Source organism: Strongylocentrotus purpuratus, unplaced genomic scaffold (assembly GCF_000002235.5).
Source record: "Strongylocentrotus purpuratus isolate Spur 01 unplaced genomic scaffold, Spur_5.0 spur5_contig_845, whole genome shotgun sequence".
Classification (NCBI taxonomy): Eukaryota; Metazoa; Echinodermata; class Echinoidea; order Camarodonta; family Strongylocentrotidae; genus Strongylocentrotus; species Strongylocentrotus purpuratus.
Window position 1 is genome coordinate 1,159,038 of NW_022145552.1, and position 22,751 is coordinate 1,181,788.

A 22,751-nucleotide genomic window follows, 5' to 3' on the forward strand; every position below is an offset into this window, starting at 1 on the left:
TCGAGCATGAAATAACAACGGACAAATATACATTTGCACGCTCAGCCAAAAATCACATCAAATGGCTTATAATAAACATGTTATTGTTTGGTGAAAATTGTATATATTGAACTATCCGTTTTCTTAGATTATGTGGGAACATAATTTATGAGAAATATTCGTATGATCGCTTTTTCCATTAATGGACAAGCATATTTTTGTATTCATACAGTAAATGTGTTCATTTCTTGTACTGCAGGACAGCAGAACTTTATATAAGACAGAAAGAGAGGAGGGAGGGGGGGGGGGGGGGTGGGGAGGAGGAGACTGAAAAACGTTTTAATCTTCTATCACTAGAAATGAAATCAATTTCTGTAATCATGTAGGGGGTCCAAACTTGATAAATCCATCAGTTTCAAGGAGATTCATCAAACGATAATTGATCCCAATGTTATATGAATATAATTCTATGATATCATCAGCTCCACTGGCTAATTTGCTGACCATATATATTAACCTGTTCATTTTCAGTGTTTCACGGCAGATTAATCATGATAAATGATCAAGTCCGGTTCGACGCACTTCATGGAAGCAATTACATATTCATGAAGTTGATACCTCAACAATGGGGCAGTTTAATAAGAATTTTGCAAAATCATAAGGCAATTTTCAGTGGCCCTTACCTTCATCTATTTAAATGTCCGAACATTACAGTGATGTAGCGTAATCCGATCTTGTTCAATTTGGGATGTATAATATCTTTTTGAAATTGCCTTGGGTTGTTTTCTCGAAAGTCTTTGCGATCGTATTTAGCGTAATCTCCTGACAAACGTCTCTAAACTTGTCGACTTATCGTGAAAGAGTTGGACATCGGGAACGTTGAGCCGTCCTGCCACAGCTACACAGTCTGCCAATTCATAAGTCGTCGGCTGGGTTCGGTGAATTGTCTCAAGCTGGATTTTTAGGATTTCAGGCTTGTACTCGAAATCGTGTACAATCACAGCCATGCGACTTCTCCCTGAAGAATAGAATAAATGAAACGTACAAAATGACTTGAATATTGTCCGTCGATGGTTAGTACTAGATTTAGATGATACTGGGTCTGAAATAAAAAGAAACGTTTGACGATGATAAAAGGGACGATTTGAAGATTTCTGGATCAAAATCACTAAACATCCATCAGTCACGTATATAAATAATGAATTCATATCATGATAAACCCATCACGTAATTGATAAAAGTTTTCAAATAATTATCTCCTTAATCAATTACACAAGCACACAGTATCATGCGGCAAATGTGGCCCCAAATTTAAAAAATACAAAACATACCTCTACAATAACTTTGAATTTATTCAATCACTCACACAATCAATCACTCACACAATCAATCACTCACTCATACAATCAATCGCTTACACAATCAATCACTCACACAATCAATCGCTCATACAATCAATCGCTCACACAATCAATCGCTTACACAATCAATCACTCACACAATCAATCGCTCATACAATCAATCGCTCACACAATCAATCGCTTACACAATCAATCACTCACACAATCAATCGCTTACACAATCAATCACTCACACAATCAATCGCTTACACAATCAATCACTCACACAAGCAATCACTCACACAAGCAATCGCACATACAATCAATCGCTTACACAATCAAGCGATCATACAATCAATCACTCACACAATCAATCAGTCACACAATCAATCACTCACACAAGCAATCGCACACACAATCAATCGCTCACACAACCAATCAATCACACAAGCAATCACTCACACAATCAATCACTCACACAATCAATCGCTTACACAATCAATCACTCACACAAGCAATCACTCACACAAGCAATCGCACACACAATCAATCGCTTACACAATCAAGCGCTCATACAATCAATCACTCACACAATCAATCAGTCACACAATCAATCACTCACACAAGCAATCGCACACACAATCAATCGCTCACACAACCAATCAATCACACAAGCAATCACTCACACAATCAATCACTCACACAATCAATCACTCACACAATCAACCACTCACACAATCAATCGCTTACACAATCAATCACTCACACAACAAATCGCTTACACAATCAATCACTCACACAATCAACCACTCACACAATCAATCACTCACACAATCAATCAATCACTCACACAATCAACCACTCACACAACCAATCGCTTACACAATCAATCACTCACACAATCAACCACGCACACCATCAATCGCTTACACAATCAATCACTTACACAACCAATCACTCACACAATCAATCACTAACACAACCAATCACTCACACAATCAACCACTCACACAATCAATCACTCACACACTCAATCGCTTACACAATCAAGCGCTCATACAATACATCACACAATCAATCAACCATTCATACTGCAAACAATAATAGGCCTACCCATTCAATCAGTCACTCACCGAATCATTGAATAAAGCGAACATTCAATGACTCAGTCATACAACCCACCAATCAGTCAACCAGTCAAGGCATACAAAAACTAGATGGAATTCGACTGCGCGCAGTCGAAAATGATGCCTCCGTCATAGAGCAATTTTACAAACCGAAACGGAAGAAATTTTTCAAATTCAAGTTCAATTGTAATCCATTAACATGTTCTCAGAATATCGTGATTACAAGCAATTTCTCATAAACATATATGACCCTTTGATCTTTGACCTCATGACCCTAAAATCTACTCAGTTCATTGGCTCTGCAAGATTTCCTGAGTTAAATAGTAATCCATCTGTCAGTTCTAATGAGAATGCGTCCACAAGCTATTTTTGCATACATAATGAGCCCATGACCTTTGATCTTATGAACCATTCATTGGCTCTGCAAGATACATAAATGATCTAAGTTTGGCAGGAATCCATCAATCTGTTCTAATGATAATACGATCACAAGCTATTTTTGCATACATAATGAGCCGCATGACCTTGACCTTTACCTCATGACCCCAAAATCTAATCAGTTCAACAGCTCTGCAAGTAACATACATGACCAAAGTTTGGCAGGAATCCATCAATCGGTTGTTCAGATAACGCGATCACGAGCTGTTTTTGCATACATAATGTGCGCTGTGACCTTTGACCTCGTGACCCCAAAATCTAATCAGTTCATTGGCTTTGCAAGATACATACATAACCAAAGTTTGGCAGGAATCCATCAATCGGTTCTTCAGATAACGCGATCACAAGCTGTTTTTGCATACATAATGAGCCCTGTGACCTTTGACCTCGTGACCCCAAAATCTAATCAGTTCATCAGCTCTGCAAGATACATACATGACCAAAGTTTGGCAGGAATCCATCCATCGGTTGTTCAGATAACGCGATCACAAGCTGTTTTTGCATACATAATGAGCCCTGTGACCTTTGACCTTTGACCTACGTGCTCCAAAATGTAATCAGATTGTTTTCCTATAGTGATACACACTATCACTAAGTTTGAAGTTTAAATCTCCAGTGGTTCTTGAGATATCATGATAACAATCTCAATGTATGGAATTTCATAAGTTGACCTCTGTGACCCTTGACCTTTGACATACGTGCTCCAAAATCTAATCAGATCGTCTTCCTATGGTGATACATACTATCCTTAAGTTTTAAGTTTAAATCTCAAATGGTTCTTGAGATATCGCGCTAACAAACTCAATACAAGGAATTTCATAAGTTGACCTCTGTGACCTGTGACCTTTGACCTACGTACTCCAAAATCTAATCAGATCGTCTTCCTATGGTGATAAATACTATTCCCGAGTCTTAAGTTTAAATCTTAAATGGTTCTTGAGATATTGTGATAACGGTCAAACGGGACGGACGGACGGACGTACGGACGGACGGACGGACGTACGGACGGACGTACGGACGGACAACCCGAAAACATGATGCCTCCGGCACCACCTTCGGTGGCGGAGGCATAAAAATTATGCAACCAATCGAGTAAGATAAATCTATCAATTTGAATGAAAGATAATTCGAGCTATAGTGTTATCAAATAGTTATACCCCAAAATACCAGATTTTCACTTACCAAAGACTCGATTGCAGTACTTCAGGAACTCGTCGTAGATTGAGTTTTGAACATCCGTGATGGAGAAACCCCTGTTCTGCACCGAATGGCAGAGAATCATGGCATCAGTTTTATCCACCTCCGGGGGAAACTTGAAATCCTCCGGGCGACTGTAAGGCAGCACTTGCTCCTTGATCTCATACCTTGAGAACGATTGCTTTAACAAAGTTTGTAACTTTTCCTTGAGTCCTTTAACACTGTCTAGCCCCCACGAGGTGCAGATATAGATGGCGGGCTTGTGGGATCCCGTTACCATCCCAACAGGGCCACCTGATGATGTCGTGCCAAAGATATTCATACCTTTCTTATCTTTTTCAGATTTGTTTAGTTTTTGTTTGGTGTCAGAAGTGTTTATTTTGGGAAGCGTTGTTTGACTGATATCAGCTGTTGTCAGAATAAATGAATGTTTGTTAATGGTTTTAAATACATAAATAAATATATATATATATATATATATATATTTAAAATTACATCAATTCAATTATGCAGCGACAAGAAGATTGTCTTAAAAATGGCTATATGCCATGTACGTGATTTAAAGATGTTTTACGCTTGTGACATAATTATGTGAGAAATAGTATCTGACGTAAATCAAGAGGATTACAGGATCAATAACATCACAGATAGTTATAGATAATGGAACGGTGAGTATTTGTTACTCAGAAACACACATAGCTTATTGTATAAACCTGGTTAAAGGTGAAATAGGCTTGATATCAATCAGAGTAAAGCAAACTATAACTTCATGACGCCTTCATTATTACTCTCAAATAGCAGTATGCAATATGGAATAGCAATACCATTTGGTAGCTCTCTGTGTGTGACATCCCTTTTACACGTAGTAATAAAAATGCCATCACTTCGCAAAACGAACAATTCAAGATATGTCTTACTCACCAATTGTGGGAGTTGACTTAGAAGCGTCCTCCAGGAACTTCACCAAGCTCTTCCAATCTTTCTCCTGAATCTCTGGGGTCTTATCCATCATTCCACAAATCATGACCAGGCCCGCCTTCTCAAAGGTGGACCATTGGGTGTGCTTGAAAGTATTCATCGTCACTGCCCTCACCTCATTTTTCTCCTGTCTGAAATCGTGAGCAATGACCACGATTCTTTCTTTTCCTAGAAGGCACAATAGGACAAGACAAGAACCATTGGCAAATCGTACTCCTATAACATCTACTCTACAAACCGTACACTGAACCTTTCATTCGCCACCAGGACCAATTTGCACTGTCGCTAGTTTACCATGCGCGTCAATCGGCACAAAACAAATGTTACGAATATTAACAGAAAGATTGCTGTGTGGAACACAACATTTTGCAAAATAAACAATGCCCGGTCTCGATTGGCAACACGAACACCCTTTTGACATCATTATTTAGAGTTATTCTACACTGGACATATTTAAATAATCTCGAAGACTTTAGTAAACATATCGCATATAAAATACACTGTGGAATTAGGAGATCATTTGCGTGGCACACATAAAGTTTATCGAATCCCACCTCTTTCTTCAGCTTGTCAGCAACAATAGTGATGAGTATTATCTTTACCTTTGGTGATACAATATTGATAACCCTTTCCAATTCTTTCATCCGCTCAAATTATCGATCTCATCGTTAACAATAATTTAGTTCCTAAGAACCACAATTGGAGTGAACCTTGATAAGGCTGAGCTTTGAGATGTACCCCAATATATGCCAAGACTTATTTTATTATGTATTGTGAAAAAGACTATTATGTTTTAGAGTCATGGTAATCTTACGTTCAGAGCAGGAATTTAGAACGAGAGAACAAAATCCTAAAAATCAACATTTCAAATTCAATGAAATAATGTATGAACCAGTGTCAACTATGTAGGCAACAGTGTAAAAGTGTAAAGTTCTTGAATGATCAAAATGGAAATAAATTGACTCATTCTTGCTAAAAACCACATGCATTGCACACAGATATAGGTATATGGGTTTCCGGGATGGGTTTGAAAACACATCAGGCTTGAAAGTTCGGTACAAACTTTTCACCTACAGTTCTCGTCAGATTTCGTATCAGAGATCATTTGACGACCAATCCTTTTTAGGGGACAATTTTACTAAAATGACTGATATACAAAGTATGAGAAAGCTAATGAACTATTTATTCATCTTTACTATAACTCGACCTTTCCTTTCATTAACTCACCAAGCGTCTTGTTACAGTAATCGAGGAACTCATCGTAGAGGGAGTCTGTTACGTTGGTGATGCCGAACCGCCTGTTCACGATAGAGTGGCAGAGAACCATGATATCAACATCCTCAGTGAATGTGAAGCGTTGTAACCCACTGAAGGGGAGCGAGAGGACCTTCACGGCTTCTATGAGATCAGAACGAGCCCTCTGCAAGGTCATCAGCTTTTTCTTCAAACCCTCTACGCTGGAAAGGTGCCAGGATGTCATTAGGGTTATTTTGACCTTCCGCTTCTCAAACTTGCCTAAATTTTAAATTAAAAAAAAAGGCGTACAACAAATAAATGAAAAGGGCAATCTCAATACTCTAACCATAATTAAATGTTCTGCTTAATATTTGATTATCCTCTTCGCACATTTTTGTCAATGGGTGACGCACAAGAATATTGAAATTGCCTTGGGTAGATTAATTTTTTTTTTTATCTATTCGATCATGTTTATGGTTATGTAAGCGGCAGAAAGAAGATAACTATATAAACTGCATACCTTCTTGTGAGTGCAAATGATCTGCCAGGTGTTTCAGGTTCGCTTTCTTTAGTGCCTCCAGTAAACCAGGCATCTGCTTTGCATCAGGGGTATTTTTTTTCCAGGCCCCTAACATACGCAAGATTCCAGAACTATGTTTTAGTTGAACACGTCCACAGTACTGAGTTCTTTCTGCGTGGCTGAATTCGAGTTTCTGGCCTAGCGAACTAGCATTTGGATAACTCTTACCCTCAAGTGCCTTGGCCAGGTTTTCAAGTATGCTGTCAGGTATTCCACCTTGAATAAGAAAATATGATGATCTGTAAAATAGTACACATTAATATTTACTGCTTAAAAATACAAGAAAGAGGAATAAGGCTCATTGTTTATCAGTACAACGAGTAAAAAACTTTATGAAAAGATAGTCTTATAGGTTTCTGCAGACCTGTATATAAGTAAGGCCAGCAGTGGATTTTCCATTTTTATCTATTTATTCATTATTATTATTACTATTATTATTTTCTGCTAGGGGGGGGGGGGGAGGATTAGCTGCCTATCCCCATTTTGACTAATCCTGTAGAAATAATACACGGTGTAACCGCAAACCTCACTGAAGTCTATCCTAGATTATATTAAACGCATTCACATGGAGCCTACACAGACATAATCAAATGGAGTGACGTAGGAAATATGGAGTTAGAACCCATTAGAAATCTATTCAAATAATAAACAGAATCATCCATCTTATATGGATAGATATGAAACTATATTTCACAACTTTCGTACCAATTCCATCACTTTTATGCCGAGGAAGAAGGCCCTTTCAGCTCGTACAAAGATTATGTAATGGCTAAACTGCATTATTACATGTTCGAGCCTTACCAAATAAGCCAAGGCCACCAACCATCTGACCTTTCTGAAAAGATGCCAGGACTCGGGTGCAACACCCCTAGGACTCTTTTTCAGAACACCTGTCCGATCTAGAGCAGCCGAACGCATTCTTAGATATCCCTCATTTGCCCTAAATTACCAGGGAAAGGATCCGAGACATTCGCAGCCATCTTCATCAACTCCAGTCAGGTATCAAGTTGACTTTTTCATAAGATGACTGGAAAAAGGGTGAAAGTTTGAATAGAAGATCCTTTGACTTTGCCTTTGAGACTACCAAGTCACGGGAAATGAAGAATTTCAATATGCTGCTCCTTTCAACCCCGTCTAACCGCAGATCTTGTCAACATTTGACTCGCAACAAAACTGTAATCAACTTGAGCAAGCGCCAGCTACTCAGGACGAACAATAGTTTTATATCCTAAGGATTGAACTTTGCAGTAGCCTGAGAAAAATTGATAAGAAAGACACCATTCAACGCATTTAGACAGGGCTCAAACTCCTGAACCAAACTAGGGATAGCTCCACCCGCCTTCAGATCACCCATACTCTGGCGTTGGCCAAGCCGCCCAGGCCGAACGTTCAGCCATTAAAATTCTGAGCAATGACAATTCCATCCTCAAACGAGGTTAACGCCACAGTTGTGGTGGACAGGAAGGAGTACGAGTCCAAAATCAAAACACTTCTTGCCTGTGGGACATACTGGAAACTTCTTCGGGACCCAACGCCAGCCTTGGAACGCAGAGTTAATGACATGCTCCTCTCCCTAAAAGAGAAGCAATTCTTGTCCCAAACCTTGTACCACCAATTACGAAGTGCCCCGTACCTTCGGGAAACTAAAGATCCACAAACCTGAGATTCCTTAAAGGCCAATAGTTTCCACTAGGGGTTCACCCATCTATGACTTAGCCAAGCACCTTGCTTTGCTTCTCAAACTTCTTCTTGGCAACTGTGAACACCATGTGGTAAACTCTACCGACCTTATTGACCAGATCAGGAATATGACTTTTCCTAGCAGGCACTCAACTCAAGAACAGGACAGACAATTCCACATAACAGATAATCGACCCGATTTATTGTGCCTAAACTTCACTTCCTCTAAAGGTACTATGTCCCATTTGCAGGCCCAACAAATGAAAAGGTTAATTCCAACAGCATATGAAAGGCAATACTAATATAGAACTTCCCTCAAAACAAAAGGGCTTGAAAATGGCTTTTAGTGGGAAAATAACGACCACTAGATGTCGAATCGACTTAAGTGATTGTAATCATCTAGTAATAGTCTGATTTTCAGACCCTTTTACCGAATGGTCGTACGTTTTGTGCCGCACAAAAGATTCAATCAGTTTACTTTTGGCCATTACAAGTAGTGGGTTATTGATGTAGACAAATGCTCGTGTGCCTGTTACAGCTCATTTCATGTATGTTATTACCAAAGAAAAAAAGATGTCAGTCAGTCACTCAATAGTGTCTGACAGTGAAGTCTAGAAGGTACACGTATTTCCTTGCATAATTTAAATACTAAGACACTGCTAATGTTTAAATTTCACAGATAGGACACACATGACATATCCATAATTCCTTCAAAGTTCTCTATAATTTGATGGCTGCAAAAGGGACATAGTATCTTTACGTAGAAAGATTTATTCTACAAGAAGACGGAAGACGCTATGGGTTCTCCCTTGTTACCCATAGTAGCAAAGCTGTGCATTGAACATGTCGAGCAGGCATCATAACAGTCAGCAACCCTGAGGCCCAAGATGCGGTTATGATACGTACGTGGTCGATACCTTTGTGATATGGCCAAATGGGGTTGATAAAGTTGATGACTTTCTTCAACACCTCAACAGCAAGCACCCAACCAACCAATATCGCCGTGCCCATCAAATTCCCAGCTAATACGGTAATGTCTACACTGGAGAGACAGGCCGTTCCTGTACCACAAGGCTTAAAGGGAGTAGGTAGTCAGTTTCCATGTGCAGAAGGCCGTAATTCGCTGACACCAGACTTGGTGGAAATACCATTAATGGCAGTACAAATCTGCACACAGCAAACCCGTTGGCCAATCAAGAATTACCCCCTAGTCTCTCGGAGCATGCTCGGAGATTCTTCGGGCGAAGGAAAAGCAAAGCATTACATAAGGTCTAATTGTCATATAAAACTCGAGGCTAACCCTGGTGATTGACAACACCTGTTATTGGGTAAACACCCGAGCGGTGTCGAATTCCCCATGAGAGCTGACTTCTATGTGACTTTAAGGAACGACAGGCCTTACATGTATGTGCCCCCCCCCAAAAAAAAAAACAACAACAAAAAAACATCAAACTTTGGCTACGTGCCTGCACCTCTATCAAACACATACACGAAGATTCAGGAAGCACTGGAGATCCACCAACACAACACTGGTCCTCAGGACAGTGGCCTTCAGATCAGCAACATCTGGCATACTATACTTTACAAAGCACTGCTGCCTCCAGGCGGCCATCTCTGACCAATCTCACGAATAGCCGATCTTTACCAATAAGGATCCAGCCTTTGGCACCAGTCAGAAATTTAACCATGTGACTGTTACAGTGGATCATACCCAAGGTATGTAAAAGTCATATCCAACAATTTAGGTAAAACTTTTACATTCCCCATGTGTAAATATAATCTGTATATAAAGTACGACAAAGGTCTATAGTATCGGGGCATATCATGAATACGTGCCCCATTATTCAAATAATTTGTAAATATGTTTTTTGTTTCCGTTTTGATTTTTTAAATCATAGGCCCATATTGTTGCTTATCATTGCTCGGTGTATATTACATTTTCGTTTTCTTTTAAATAAATATGTGTAAGACAGTGGAACCAATTTTCTCGGGAAAGATTTACTTTCAGTTCAAACCCAAGTTCATTTCCTTTCATTATCAGGTAAAGGTATCCCAAATGGAGCCTCCCTGTTCCGCAACTGTATTTCAATTTGTTTTGTTTCCGAGAAACCCTCGTATCATACCATCATGCGAAGATGGTGCCGAATAAGAAAGGACAGGATGTGGTGAACTGGCATGATAATAATTATTTTAAAAACAATACCTGAAAAAAATGCAGGGACACCATGCCAATTGAAAACAGTTATGATAAAAGAGAGGGGTCAATTAATTTGTCATAATAGTCAAATTTGACTGATTGCCAATTAACTCTGAATACAACAACAAAAAGCATATCTACAGGGGAGGTGTGAATTGGTCCGTGGTATGGTCAGCTCTCTGTCTTCGCCTACGAACTGACCAAGCGGACTCAAGTCACTTGAGTCACGTCTTAATTTCGGTTGATGACGTTTAAGGTCGGTCCACAGACGTAAATAAATATATGATTGATACATGACCGTAAAAACCAAAGTTACACACATACATAGTCATCTTGAAGACGATGGGTACAACTTATACTTGTCTGTGTACCATGTAAAACCATGAAATGCTCACTTCATCTGATGAGAATAAATCGGTAAAAAAAACACCTTCTTATAATATCACCCCCTTTATTTTTCCCCCTTCTCATTATTCTCCTTTCCCCCTTTTCTCTTCTCCGTCTTTCCCCCTTTCTTCCTTTCCCCCTCTTTTTTCTCCTCTTCCCTTTTATCTCCTCCCTCTCTTCTTCATCTTTCTCTCTTCCATTTTCTTTCTTTTCCCCTCCTTTATCTTTACCCCTCCTTTTTCTCCTGTTTTCCCTTTTCTTTTCCCCCTTCCCCTTTTTTTTACCAGGGGAGGGGGGGGGGGGGGGGGGGACGGGGACGTGCCCCATGTGCCCCCTGAATCCGCCACTGATATAGTTGTATACATGTACAGTCTCCTTCGTTCTGATTGGCCGGCTGGATAAAGGTATAGTTGTACGGATAGTAGCATGCTCGGCCCGCCATATACCCCGCCATATTTACCTCGACTAGCTCTTAAACACGACCTTTACCCTAGGGTAACTTTTCTCCGTCTGAACAAGACTATTGTCTATTACGTCAGAAACGTCAAGTCGGATCAAATTGCTAACAAAGGCTGTGGCTAAATAATTTAATATTGAGAAGAAATGTTAACTTTCAAACGAGATAACTATTATACCTTTATCTGTGTAATCCTTCATGGGGTTTTGTAGCGGGGGCTGGTCATCGATGGTTGCCGACTGTTTTCGACCAACCTGAACGTCCGCTTCTGAAGAGGATGAAGGTGCAGTGTTGGATCGTCCGTAACTAACTGGTTCTGTTTTCTTCGTAGTGGAAGTGCTAGGAGCTGAAAGATCATTCCGGTCGAAAGGATAACCGGTACAATTCGAATTATAAAAAAGGTGATTAACTTCGGAGTTAGAACTACTTAAAAAACCTTATGCAAGTTATCAATACTTATCGATTACTCTGTGATGCCTATAGAAATCATGTTCTCACTAATATGTGATTGTCATCCTTGTACATTAAGTTCAATAGGTGACGCACAAGGATGTTGAAATTGCCTTGGGTAGATTTGTTTAATGACCTATTCGATCATGTTTATGGTTATCTAAGCGGCAGAAAGAAGATAACTATATAAATTTAATACCTTCTTGTAAGTCATCTGCCAGGTGTTTCAGGTTTGCTTTCTTTAGCGCCTCCAGTAAACCAGATGTCTCGTTTGCCTCAGGGGTTTTGCGTTTCCAGGCCCGTAACATGCGCAAGATTCCAGAACTTTCTTTAGGTTTACCATATCCACAATACTGATAGACTTCTGTGCGGATGAATCCGAGTTCCAAACCTAGCGAACGAGCACTATAATCATCAACCATAAGAGCCTTGGTCAGCTTTTCAAGGCTGCTGTCGGATATTCCACCTTGAATAATAAGAAAATATGACTATCTGTAAAATAATATACATTTACTGCTTTAAAAATAAACGGGAGAGGCAATAGGGCTGAGCGGCCTATGCCCTCTTTGTAAAACCACTATGAAATATTTTACGAACACGCAGGAAAACCTTGTCCTCTCAGTTTTGCTTTTGCCCCTAAATTCTAGACCCCAGAGGCATCTCAAAAGTGCTAATATTTAATTTAATTTAATTTGTCTTTATTTTGCCCCTTTTTTTCTTGCTTTAAACAAAAATTGTCGTCATTATATGCCCCTGCCCTTTAACAAAATCCCGGATCCGCCTCTGCAAATAGCTGCAAAATCTTACATATACGGCATGTGAAGCAAATTGAATGATGGAACAAAGAAAATTAATTAAATTAAAGTAAGTTAGTACCAATCCATAATTTGATGCGTTAGAAATGAAGATAAAGGAAACAATTTTTCCGATTTCAGTGTCGTTTAATTTTGTTGCATTTGTCTATCGGTAATTTATTTTATAAATACATATAGGCCTAAAGTTATATTATTCAGGTCATGAGCATCCAGGAATGTGTCTCTCGTATTTATTGAGGGAACTAATAAGTTCATTGTCCATCACGTCAAGAACGTCAAGTCGGGCCACCTCGCTGACAAAGGCTGTGGCTGAACAGCTGAACGTTTTGGAGGTAAAGAATTTTATATTGAGAAGAAAATATAACTTTTAAACAAGATAACTTTCATACCTATACCTGTGTTACCCTTCATAGGGTGTTCCTGGGGCGGGTCATGGATGGTTGTCAACCGTTTGAGACCAACCTGAACGCCCGCTTCTGAAGAGGATGAAGTTGCAGTGTTGGATCCTCCAGCAGCAAAATGGTATGGTTCTGTTTCCATCGGAGGGGAAAAGCTAGAATTTTTCGGGCCAAATCGAAAACCGCCGCTGTTCGAATGTCGTGGAGGACTCTGAAAATGAAACAAATAAAAATAAAAATGTGAGTTTGAACTACTTATCAAATATTTTATCCCAAAAGAGAAACTCATCCAAAGCTCTGATGATCCTTCTTTCACCAGGTATCTACAAAGTGCTCTAACATGTAACAATTAAGATTCATTGATAATATTACTTCAGGACTGGTAACACTAGGTGTCACTGAGACATGGTTTACAAGTGAAGCTGATAGGAACCTTTTTATCTATTTCTGGTTTTAATCTTGTGAACAACAATAGACCAAGCAGACGTGGAGTAGGTGTTGCTTTGTACATCCCTTCCCAAGTAGAATTCCATATATATCATGACCTTAGTACAATGTCGGACCAAATAGAAACTGTTTTTGTTGAGATTGATAGCCCCGATCAAAAGAATCATATTATAGGTGTTGTATACAGGCCTCCAAATAGTAACTTTAATGATTTTGTAATTGAATTCCAGTCAATTCTAGAAAATCCACTTTTAGTAGGAAAGTAAATATATCTTATGGGAGACTATAATGCAAATCTATTACTTTGTAATAATGATAATCGAATTGATGTTTTTCTAAATATGTTAATGTCTTTCTCCTTATTGCCCCTTATCAATAAGCCAACAAGAATTACAGAAGTTTCCAGTAATTTAATTGACAATATTTTCTGTAATGTACAATCATATCCACCCTCTGGAATTATAGTATCTGATGTATCTGATCATTATCCTGTGTATTGTAGGTTGTCTTTGGGGAAATTGAATCGTAAATCCAGAGGCAGGGAAATATGTACGCAAAGGTACTCCTGAAAATATTGCCAAATTGAGAGAAGCATTAATAGCAACTGATTGGAATGATGTTTTTTCAGATCAAAATGTTGAAAGCGCTTTTGAAAATTTCTTTAATACATTCAAGTTGTTGTATGATGGGAATGTCCCAGTGGTTGAATAGTGAATACAAAAAGAAAAACTATAATAAAGTTCGTCGTATGCCTTGGATAACTAAATCAATATTAAAGTCTATAATACTAAGAAAAACAAGTTGTATTATCAATATAAAAGGAGAAGCTCAGATTTTATGTGGAGAAAGTATTCTAATGATAGAAATACTCTTACCTTTGTATTACGTACTGCAAAGAATCAATATTATTCTGCTCGATTTAAAATGACATTTAATGAAATTAAAAATACATGGAAAGTAATTAGAAGTATTTTTAAATCACCTTTAAAAACTTCAAATATTAATTGTATAAATGTGAATGGTTGTTCCGTAGAAGATCTATCCCTAGATGTCAGAAGAACTTTTTTGATTTTATGCAAGGTAGCCTATTTTTGATGCCCATGAATGAAGCAGAACTGCTTAAACTTGTGAACTCGCTACAAAAGAAAGCCATGCTTATATGTACTGATTCTTCCTATCCCTTGTTTTCAAAACTAAAAACTCTAAATATTCTACAAATAGCACTTTTCATGTTTCGCTTACACAATGGTCTACTACCTTCATACTTTCCCCCATCGTTTAATTTGAATTCAACCATCCACTCTTACCCTACAAGGCAAACTGAAAAATTCCATTTAAAGTAGATATTCGTTGATTTTAAAAACTAACTTTATTTTCATTATTGCAAAGTTGAAACTGTGATTCGACAAGGTTATCAAAATTCAATGCTTGGAAACATTCGAAGTAATGATTATTATAAATTACAAAACGCTTAAATACAGCCCCGGCATAGCACCTGAAGAGCTCTCCGAACGCTGCTAAGATGTGTGATATCACAGTATGGACATGACTTGCACAAGCAGACGATGCCCCATGACATCTCACGCATTTTCAGTGCCTGTGTTTTCATCTTCTTTGAGTTCTTTCTCTTACTTACTTCACTACCGTCAGGCTAAATGTATAATCTATTGCCTCACTCTAAACCCCGCGCATGGTTTTATTTTGATGACAAATGCAGCGATACAAAAATAATGGAATATGTCGCTTGTAAGCAAAATAAGACGCCATTGTATATTCAGCTGCACACACCGGGGTATGTTCGGCGTTTCAAGATGGAACAAATGCCGTCCTTAATAGCATTCCGGGGGTTTTCAATTTGAAAGTCTGGTTTCTTTGATTGTTAATTAACCCCTATCCTGTGTATTTACAAGCAAAAGATGTTAGTTATCAGGATCGGGTCATATCCCCTTTTGAATGGTTTGACATGCCATTACATTTATATACACTAAACTCATTATAATTGGAGAAATAATAGCTTTGCAATTATGTTCATTCTCTATGGGATGTCGTCTGCTTGGGCAGTGTTGGTCCATATAGTGACGTCATTAAACATCGTTATTTTTCCGGCGATTCTCTCGTATATCCCAGCTGCTACGGAGGTGGTTGTATTTGTATTTTTATAAATCCCCCGATATGTAGTTGACCTATAACTTGTACGATGGCCATCTGTTAACTTACCAGTTTCTAGTGATACATTAGTTGGCATATTTGTGATTTTCTTTGAATTTCACCTTTAAGATATCCAAAAACCGCATTGGCTCTCAAATCCATTAGACACACCGGCCCAGACATCTGGAACTCTCTGCCCATTGTAATAAGAAACCTTAGGACATTGTATTCTTTTAAGAAGGCGGTTAAACTATGTTATTGTCTAAATATTGATCCTGTCGTGTGTAATTCTAATGTATTCATTTTCGTGTGTACATTGACTGTTCATTCAACAATAATAGGGACTTTTAGATTTGCACGTCGACAGCTTTGACTGCAACGTGTGACGTCATTTTAAGGCACTGCGCAAGCGTTATGTCGTCTCAGTCGGCGATCGGGAATGCGTTAACCTTAATTTTCCTAAATCTACATTTATATAGCGCCTTTACATGCTGAAAGGTACTAGTATGCCGCGTGCGCATAAAATATACAGTTCCTCAGGTAGACAAAGGAACATCCCTTTTCCTGTTATTATGTAAAAATGTGTAAAACAGGTGTCACATGCATATTCACCTGTTCTACACATATTTACATATTAGCAGTGAAGGGATGTTCTTTAGTTGAGGGTAGAATTTGTCCTCTTTCTTTGTCCGTGATGTTTATTGTGTTACTTCCTGCATGCATATCGTCGAGTGCAATCTAAAAGATTTCCAATTGTAGCCAATATGGGCAGTTAAGTACGTTGACACGCATGATTGGTCGGCGTTCGTCGTGTTCTCGTCCACTCAATCTAAAAGTCCCTAATGTGTATCGTCCATGACCTAGCACCGTTTATCCATCCATGGATGAACCTGCATTCAATCAGCAGTTGTATGAGATTTATTGTATTATTACCAACGCTCCTTCTCTCCCCTTTCCCTTTATTCTCCGCAAGTCACTCTTTTTTTATTTATTTTTTAATTTTTTTAATTATTGTATTTAAGTTGGGGGCTGCGGGCATGTCAAGCTACTTTGCTTATTTCTGTAGCTCTCCTGCATCTAATGTATGTTAATTATGCATTCAATATATTTGTTTATTATCTGTATAAATTTATATACACTTTAAACACTGTATCAAACCATATTATATTCATGAAAATGTGTGATTAAAAAAGAGAAAGAAGATGCAGAAACCAATAAATCAAATCAAATCAAAAGTAAAGAGCCCTGGTTTTTATGGCATAACAAATGAGTTAATAATAAGGATACATGGAATTGTAATAACGCTTTTCTATATTTTTAACTTATCTTTCTTATCTGGCATTGTACCAAAACGAATGAACATTGCTAAGGTAGTGCCAATTTTTTAAAAGGGTGATCCTCAACATTAAGTAATTATAGACCCATTTCATTATTGACATCTTTTCCCAAAATTTTAGAAAAGCTGATAATTATATGATAGAACAGTAACATTTTTGAATAAGACCAAAATATTTTCAAAATTCCAGTTTAGTTTTCGTGAAAAACATACTTACTACGCATGTTATCTTACATTTTATTGATAAATTATCTGAAGCGTTAAATGATCACCTTCACACAATAGGCATACTCTTGGATTTCTCAAAGGCGTTTGATCATGAAATTTTAATTAGTAAATTGGCATATTATGGAGTCAGAGGCATCGCTCTTAGTTGGTTCAGGAGCTATTTAACTGACATGAAACAATATGTATCATTAATTAAATGGAATTAACTCAAGTCATCAAACTATAGCCAGGTACCCATTTACATCACCAGGGTTGAGTGTGGCAAACGTAGATCAATGTCTTGCCAAATGACATTAGTGCCGCGGCGGGACTCGAACCGCGGACCTTGCGATCGACAGTCCGGCGACATATCCACTCGACCACAACACATCTATTAATAGCAATCGTATTAGTATTAGTAATATTAATATTATTTTAAAAAACCCGCATTATTCCAAAATAAAATATGCCACTCAAATACAGGGCATGGCTCACCTGACGTGGTCGTTGTGTAGTTACTCCCTCATTGGTTCTCCTACCTCTTGATGAGGACGATGTGTGTTGAAATGGATTCATATCACTCGTTTTCGGTGATGTATTTTTAAACGGTTTTTTTCTCTTTTTCCCTTTAGGGGGTAATTCACTGGTGAATTGTTGCTCTGGTTCATTAACGAAATTTTCTGGTGCATCAAAGTATTTTTCATCGACATCGCTATCGCTGTCCACTGACAAATGGTTTAGGGCATCACACCAGTCGTCTTCATCCTCGCCTAATTTGCGTCGCTTTTTAGAAGGTTTTCCTAACCTCTCCTTAAAGTTTTGAAGTGTTTTTAGCAATGACATCGATGAACCAGGTAGCAGGGACATAGGCGATGGGTTGAATGCTTACTGCTCGTCTGGATGGAGACAGTGATTGATAAATTATCATTATTTTATACAATGACCGAAAAGATAGACTGGAGCAAGCAAAATAAAAAAGCACAAGACAGAACACAACGAAGGAAACTTACGGATCGATGTCCTCCCAAGGGCCGAACAATCTATTAGGTCTAATACTATCAATCTGCATATTAATTCAAATCTAAAATAATGAAATTATATGTAACAATGCCCAATTTATTTATAATCCCATTGTCGAGAGTAATTTTTTGTATAAACATTCATGATACCATTGTTTTTTTTTCTATAGAATTATAACCCGTGCAAGTGGTAGGTATGTCCCATTCGTTATCAAGAATAAATGAATTGTATCATGAAATTGTAAACATAAACTGACAAGAAATATTTCATTATTTTGATTTTGTGTCTGACTTATACTGTAGTAGAGTTATTAGCTTGATGCATTCATTAGATAGACTCGAGTTTAGGTGTGAACGGTAGCTTGGACTTGCCCGTCTGTACATTCGATTTTACGTGGTTCCACATATCCCCACCCCTCTGTTCCTTATTTAGAACAAATAAATCATATCATACTACAATAGAGAGCTGCTCTAAAGGAAACCATAAACATAATATACAAAATCAAGAATTCATAGCTGTCTTTTACTTCATCAGATTTTCCTCGAACATTCAATGATATGCTAATGCTAATCATTTTCCTTTTTTGCATTGCACTTTGTATTCATGGTGAACATCCCCATTAAGTCTTCGCAAAATATAATCACATTTTATAATTGATAATAAAGATCTATAGATATAGCGACAGGCCGGGAGCGTTGTTATGCCGTAAATACAAGGGATGCGTCCACCCTCCCCATCACCGCTAAATTGAAAAAAGAACATCGCATGCACAATGAATTTCACTTCAATTTAATTTTATTTCACCAGTATAGCATACATGGAGTGATGCACTGCCAAGCAAGTAGAATACATGTTATCAGGCACGTAGCCACAGGGGAGCACGGGGGGGGGGGGGGGGGGGGGGGGGCACGTGCCCCCTAACATTTCCAAGATCGGTTGAACTTTTTTAGACCCCTTTTTTTTTACCTCTATCGATTACATGTAAGTGCCCCCCCCCCCCCCCAAACATCGAACTCTGGCTACGTGCCTGCATGTTATATATATAATGCGAAAGGAAATGAGAGAATGATTGTTGGGTAGCTTAAATCAAAGTTATCTATGCCTACCTCTCCTTTTGAGATTTTCTTTTGCAAAGCCAAAGGTTGAAAAATGTCTTCGTCGGAAATCGATCTCTGGCGAGAACGTCAATGTCTTATGCCGAAATAAGAATCACTTTACCGACACATTGACACATTTTTAACCTTCTAGCTGGCATTGAATTTTCTAAGTGTATTTTTTTCTTCCACATACTTTTAAAACATTTAGCGTTTGTGATTCAGAGGTCACGAAAACAAATTTCAAATGATAGGTCCTTGGTAAATCAAATATACTTTGAAAAGATATACATGTACATTTAAATACATACATGCATATATAATAATAAATAATGATAGTGGGTTCTTGTATAGCGCTCATGTCAGTCAGATTTGACCCTCCTGGCGCTCCCGATTATTACCCCGGCTTTAGCACGGCTGCCATACGGCGCTTAATACACATATCTCCATAATTATATATCACATATAATCCACATATAATCCACATATATCCATATATATCCACATATATCCATATATATATCCAGATCTATAGGCTACGTGGCAAATGAAAATTCCTAGTAGTTCATTAATTTGTAGGGCTTTGAAAATTGCAATTTAGATTTAAAGAATTTCAATTTGATTCGGAGAGATGTTTGTGACATGATTAACTCATGAATTTTCTAATGTGTATAAACAAGGTGTATAAAACTAAAGAACGCCAAATCTTGAGAGAACTAGAAGTAGGTTAAATACTGTATGGGCAAGAAATGAGGCATAGTTGATAACTACCACCAGTAATTTGCCAGGAAATAGATCTACATTTAAGATTCCAGATAAAGAGCAATTGTTTTACTATTACTAGTAAGGGTTGAATGCAGCAGCCTTTAGTTTGGCTGAAATGAAGCAGTTATTATTTACAACATATACAAAATGGTAAAGTGTCTATTGCCTCCAATGATCAGTGCGGAATATTCTTTTTATAAAAATGACTCACCATGTAAACAACGCGGTATTAATCCCTTGCTATAAGTAACCAGCAAAAAGCGCCGCTCTGTTTGACCATATAAACGCTGATGTCGCGTATACGGCTAGCCGTATTGCGAGGATTGTGGACGTTGGGTCACGGGTAGCGTAGATCTTATGGTTGTCTCTTTTCAGGCTCAATTTATTTGTATCGTTATCATCCGGGACGACTATTTCCTCATCAGAGTGTACGTTATCAACATCTGGAAGCTGGTCGAACCAATAATTTTAAGTTAACCACAGCCCAGAAGGCACATTGTGCATTGTGTGTCTACATATTTAGAAATACATAGCTTTGCCAATTGAAATGTAATATATTGTATAGATATAATGTCTACCATCATGTCTATACGGTGTGCGTAACTGTATCTTATCCACTCGTTGACGTTCGTTCTCTCTTTAACATTAAAATTACTAAGACAATGTAATTTGAACCTCTTTCAGTCAAATTTGAAAATATAAGCTGTCCTATAATGACACGGAGGAGAAAGTAAACAAGAGCACAAATGAAGAGCGTCTGGTATAAAGACTAAACTTGGAAATTCCCAGTGACCTCTCTGTAGGGGGATTCCCCGATCACGAACAATTCCTGCGATAATTGAACATAGCCTGATATAGAACACTGGCGTACATTTGAAATTGACATTTTATATGCCTCATAATTCTAGACATTAAAATGTTTTAAATTGATGGTGTGAAGTTGTGGTACGTGTAGGCGGTGTAGCGTACATATTCACCGGAGTTTCAATCAGACGAGAACTCTTCGGTATTTGATTAAATTTATATTCTCATATGGGCCAACCCATGGAGCATATTTCCCTTTCAATCTTTCTCTTAATAATCACAATATCATCACTAGCCTTGTAATTACTACATTAGTAGATCCTACTTTATAGGCCAAATACCCAAAATAGCGTGTTTCTCGTCCGGACTCTTTTAAAACAAGGAGGAGGCAGGGCATTACTATTTTGCTTTTTTTAAAAATCAAGATGGCTGCCATGCTAATGATAGCTGACCAAACCTATTTATTCACATATATTGTGCAATGTGAGTATAATGACAAAAGCAAATGATTTGTATCACTTTAGAAACTATTTAAACAAAATGTATATCACAGGCTTTTTTTTCTTTTTTTTTGGGGGGGGGGGGTGGTTCTTTTTCTTCTAAATAGTTACTAGTAAAAAGAAAAAGGAGACGGTCGGGTCCGAGAAACACTACATTTTTAGTTTTGTTTTACCTTACACGAAATATGTTAAATCTTCTCGCTAAATTTCAAGTCGCGACAAGTATTTTCCGGGTAATTTTTTTCTTCTAAGTAGGCCTATAGGTTCAGTTCATTTTCATTTAACTTGAATGTTCTGTGTACATAAATTACACATTTCAATCGAATGTTTTTGTTTTTTTCATAGCATCTTGCAAATATTTTCATGGAACTTTGAATTGCCATATTGCACATTTTTATCGTTGATACGGAAGGTTTGTAAAGTATTTTGCAGAAAATAGTTCATGCTGTTGCTCATAAATTCACAAGTTTTTATTAGGCATTTTAAAATTTGAATTCGCAAAATCCTTCATTTAGTAAAAGTTATTTTAAATACGTTCATTACAAATGATTCATGTTATGGTTAATCCTCTGAAAATGAGATATACACTCAACTGATGTTTTCATTGTTGACCATTAAGTTAGTCGATATATTTATATATTATGCTATTATCGATCTCACTCAGCGTATGAATTTCTGTAGCATATTTTATGTTACATTTTAACATCTGTTTTTCAATTTTGATATTTGTGGTATATGCGTTAATTTTGTATTGATTTTTTTTAATGGTACAATAAACATTATAATGCTTTTGAGCTGCTTGCACCTTTTTATGTTATCCATTTCAAATAGACCAATGATCACAACATATATTCCTAAATTTTACGACGGTTAATCATAGCCGCAATATGCAGATTTAGGTATAATTCTTTAATAGCGTTGTAAATTTCATTGCAAAAATGTGGATTTCATTAAAGAAACCAGCCTCATGATGAAACTATAAAGGTCTTCGGCACAAAAGTGTGTGGCAGCAATACAGTTGTTAAGGTGTAACATAACTGTTTCATATTACCACAGTGACATATACACATTTAATTCAATTCAATTCATTATAAAATAGTTTTATTTCCTTAGCCCAATCAAAAAGTGAGAAAAATGCTAACATAAAATAATTATAAATGCCATTTGCAAT

At 37.7% G+C, this 22,751-nt stretch overlaps 2 protein-coding genes across 2 annotated transcripts; both read right to left on the bottom strand.

Moving 5' to 3' along the window:
* Nucleotides 1–289: 289 nt before the first annotated feature.
* Nucleotides 290–6,570, bottom strand: LOC115918820. Its single transcript, XM_030991602.1, has 4 exons — nt 6,287–6,570; nt 5,003–5,227; nt 4,067–4,489; nt 290–997 (listed from the first exon to the last, which is right to left on the bottom strand). The coding sequence occupies exons 1-4, from the start codon at nt 6,537–6,539 to the stop codon at nt 789–791; spliced, it is 1,110 nt and encodes a 369-aa protein (XP_030847462.1). The 5' UTR covers nt 6,540–6,570; the 3' UTR covers nt 290–788.
* Nucleotides 6,571–8,587: 2,017 nt separating this feature from the next.
* Nucleotides 8,588–13,401, bottom strand: LOC115926484. The gene is made up of 4 exons (XM_030991237.1): nt 13,257–13,401; nt 12,246–12,512; nt 11,775–11,942; nt 8,588–8,703 (listed from the first exon to the last, which is right to left on the bottom strand). The coding sequence occupies exons 1-4, from the start codon at nt 13,399–13,401 to the stop codon at nt 8,588–8,590; spliced, it is 696 nt and encodes a 231-aa protein (XP_030847097.1).
* Nucleotides 13,402–22,751: the final 9,350 nt, after the last annotated feature.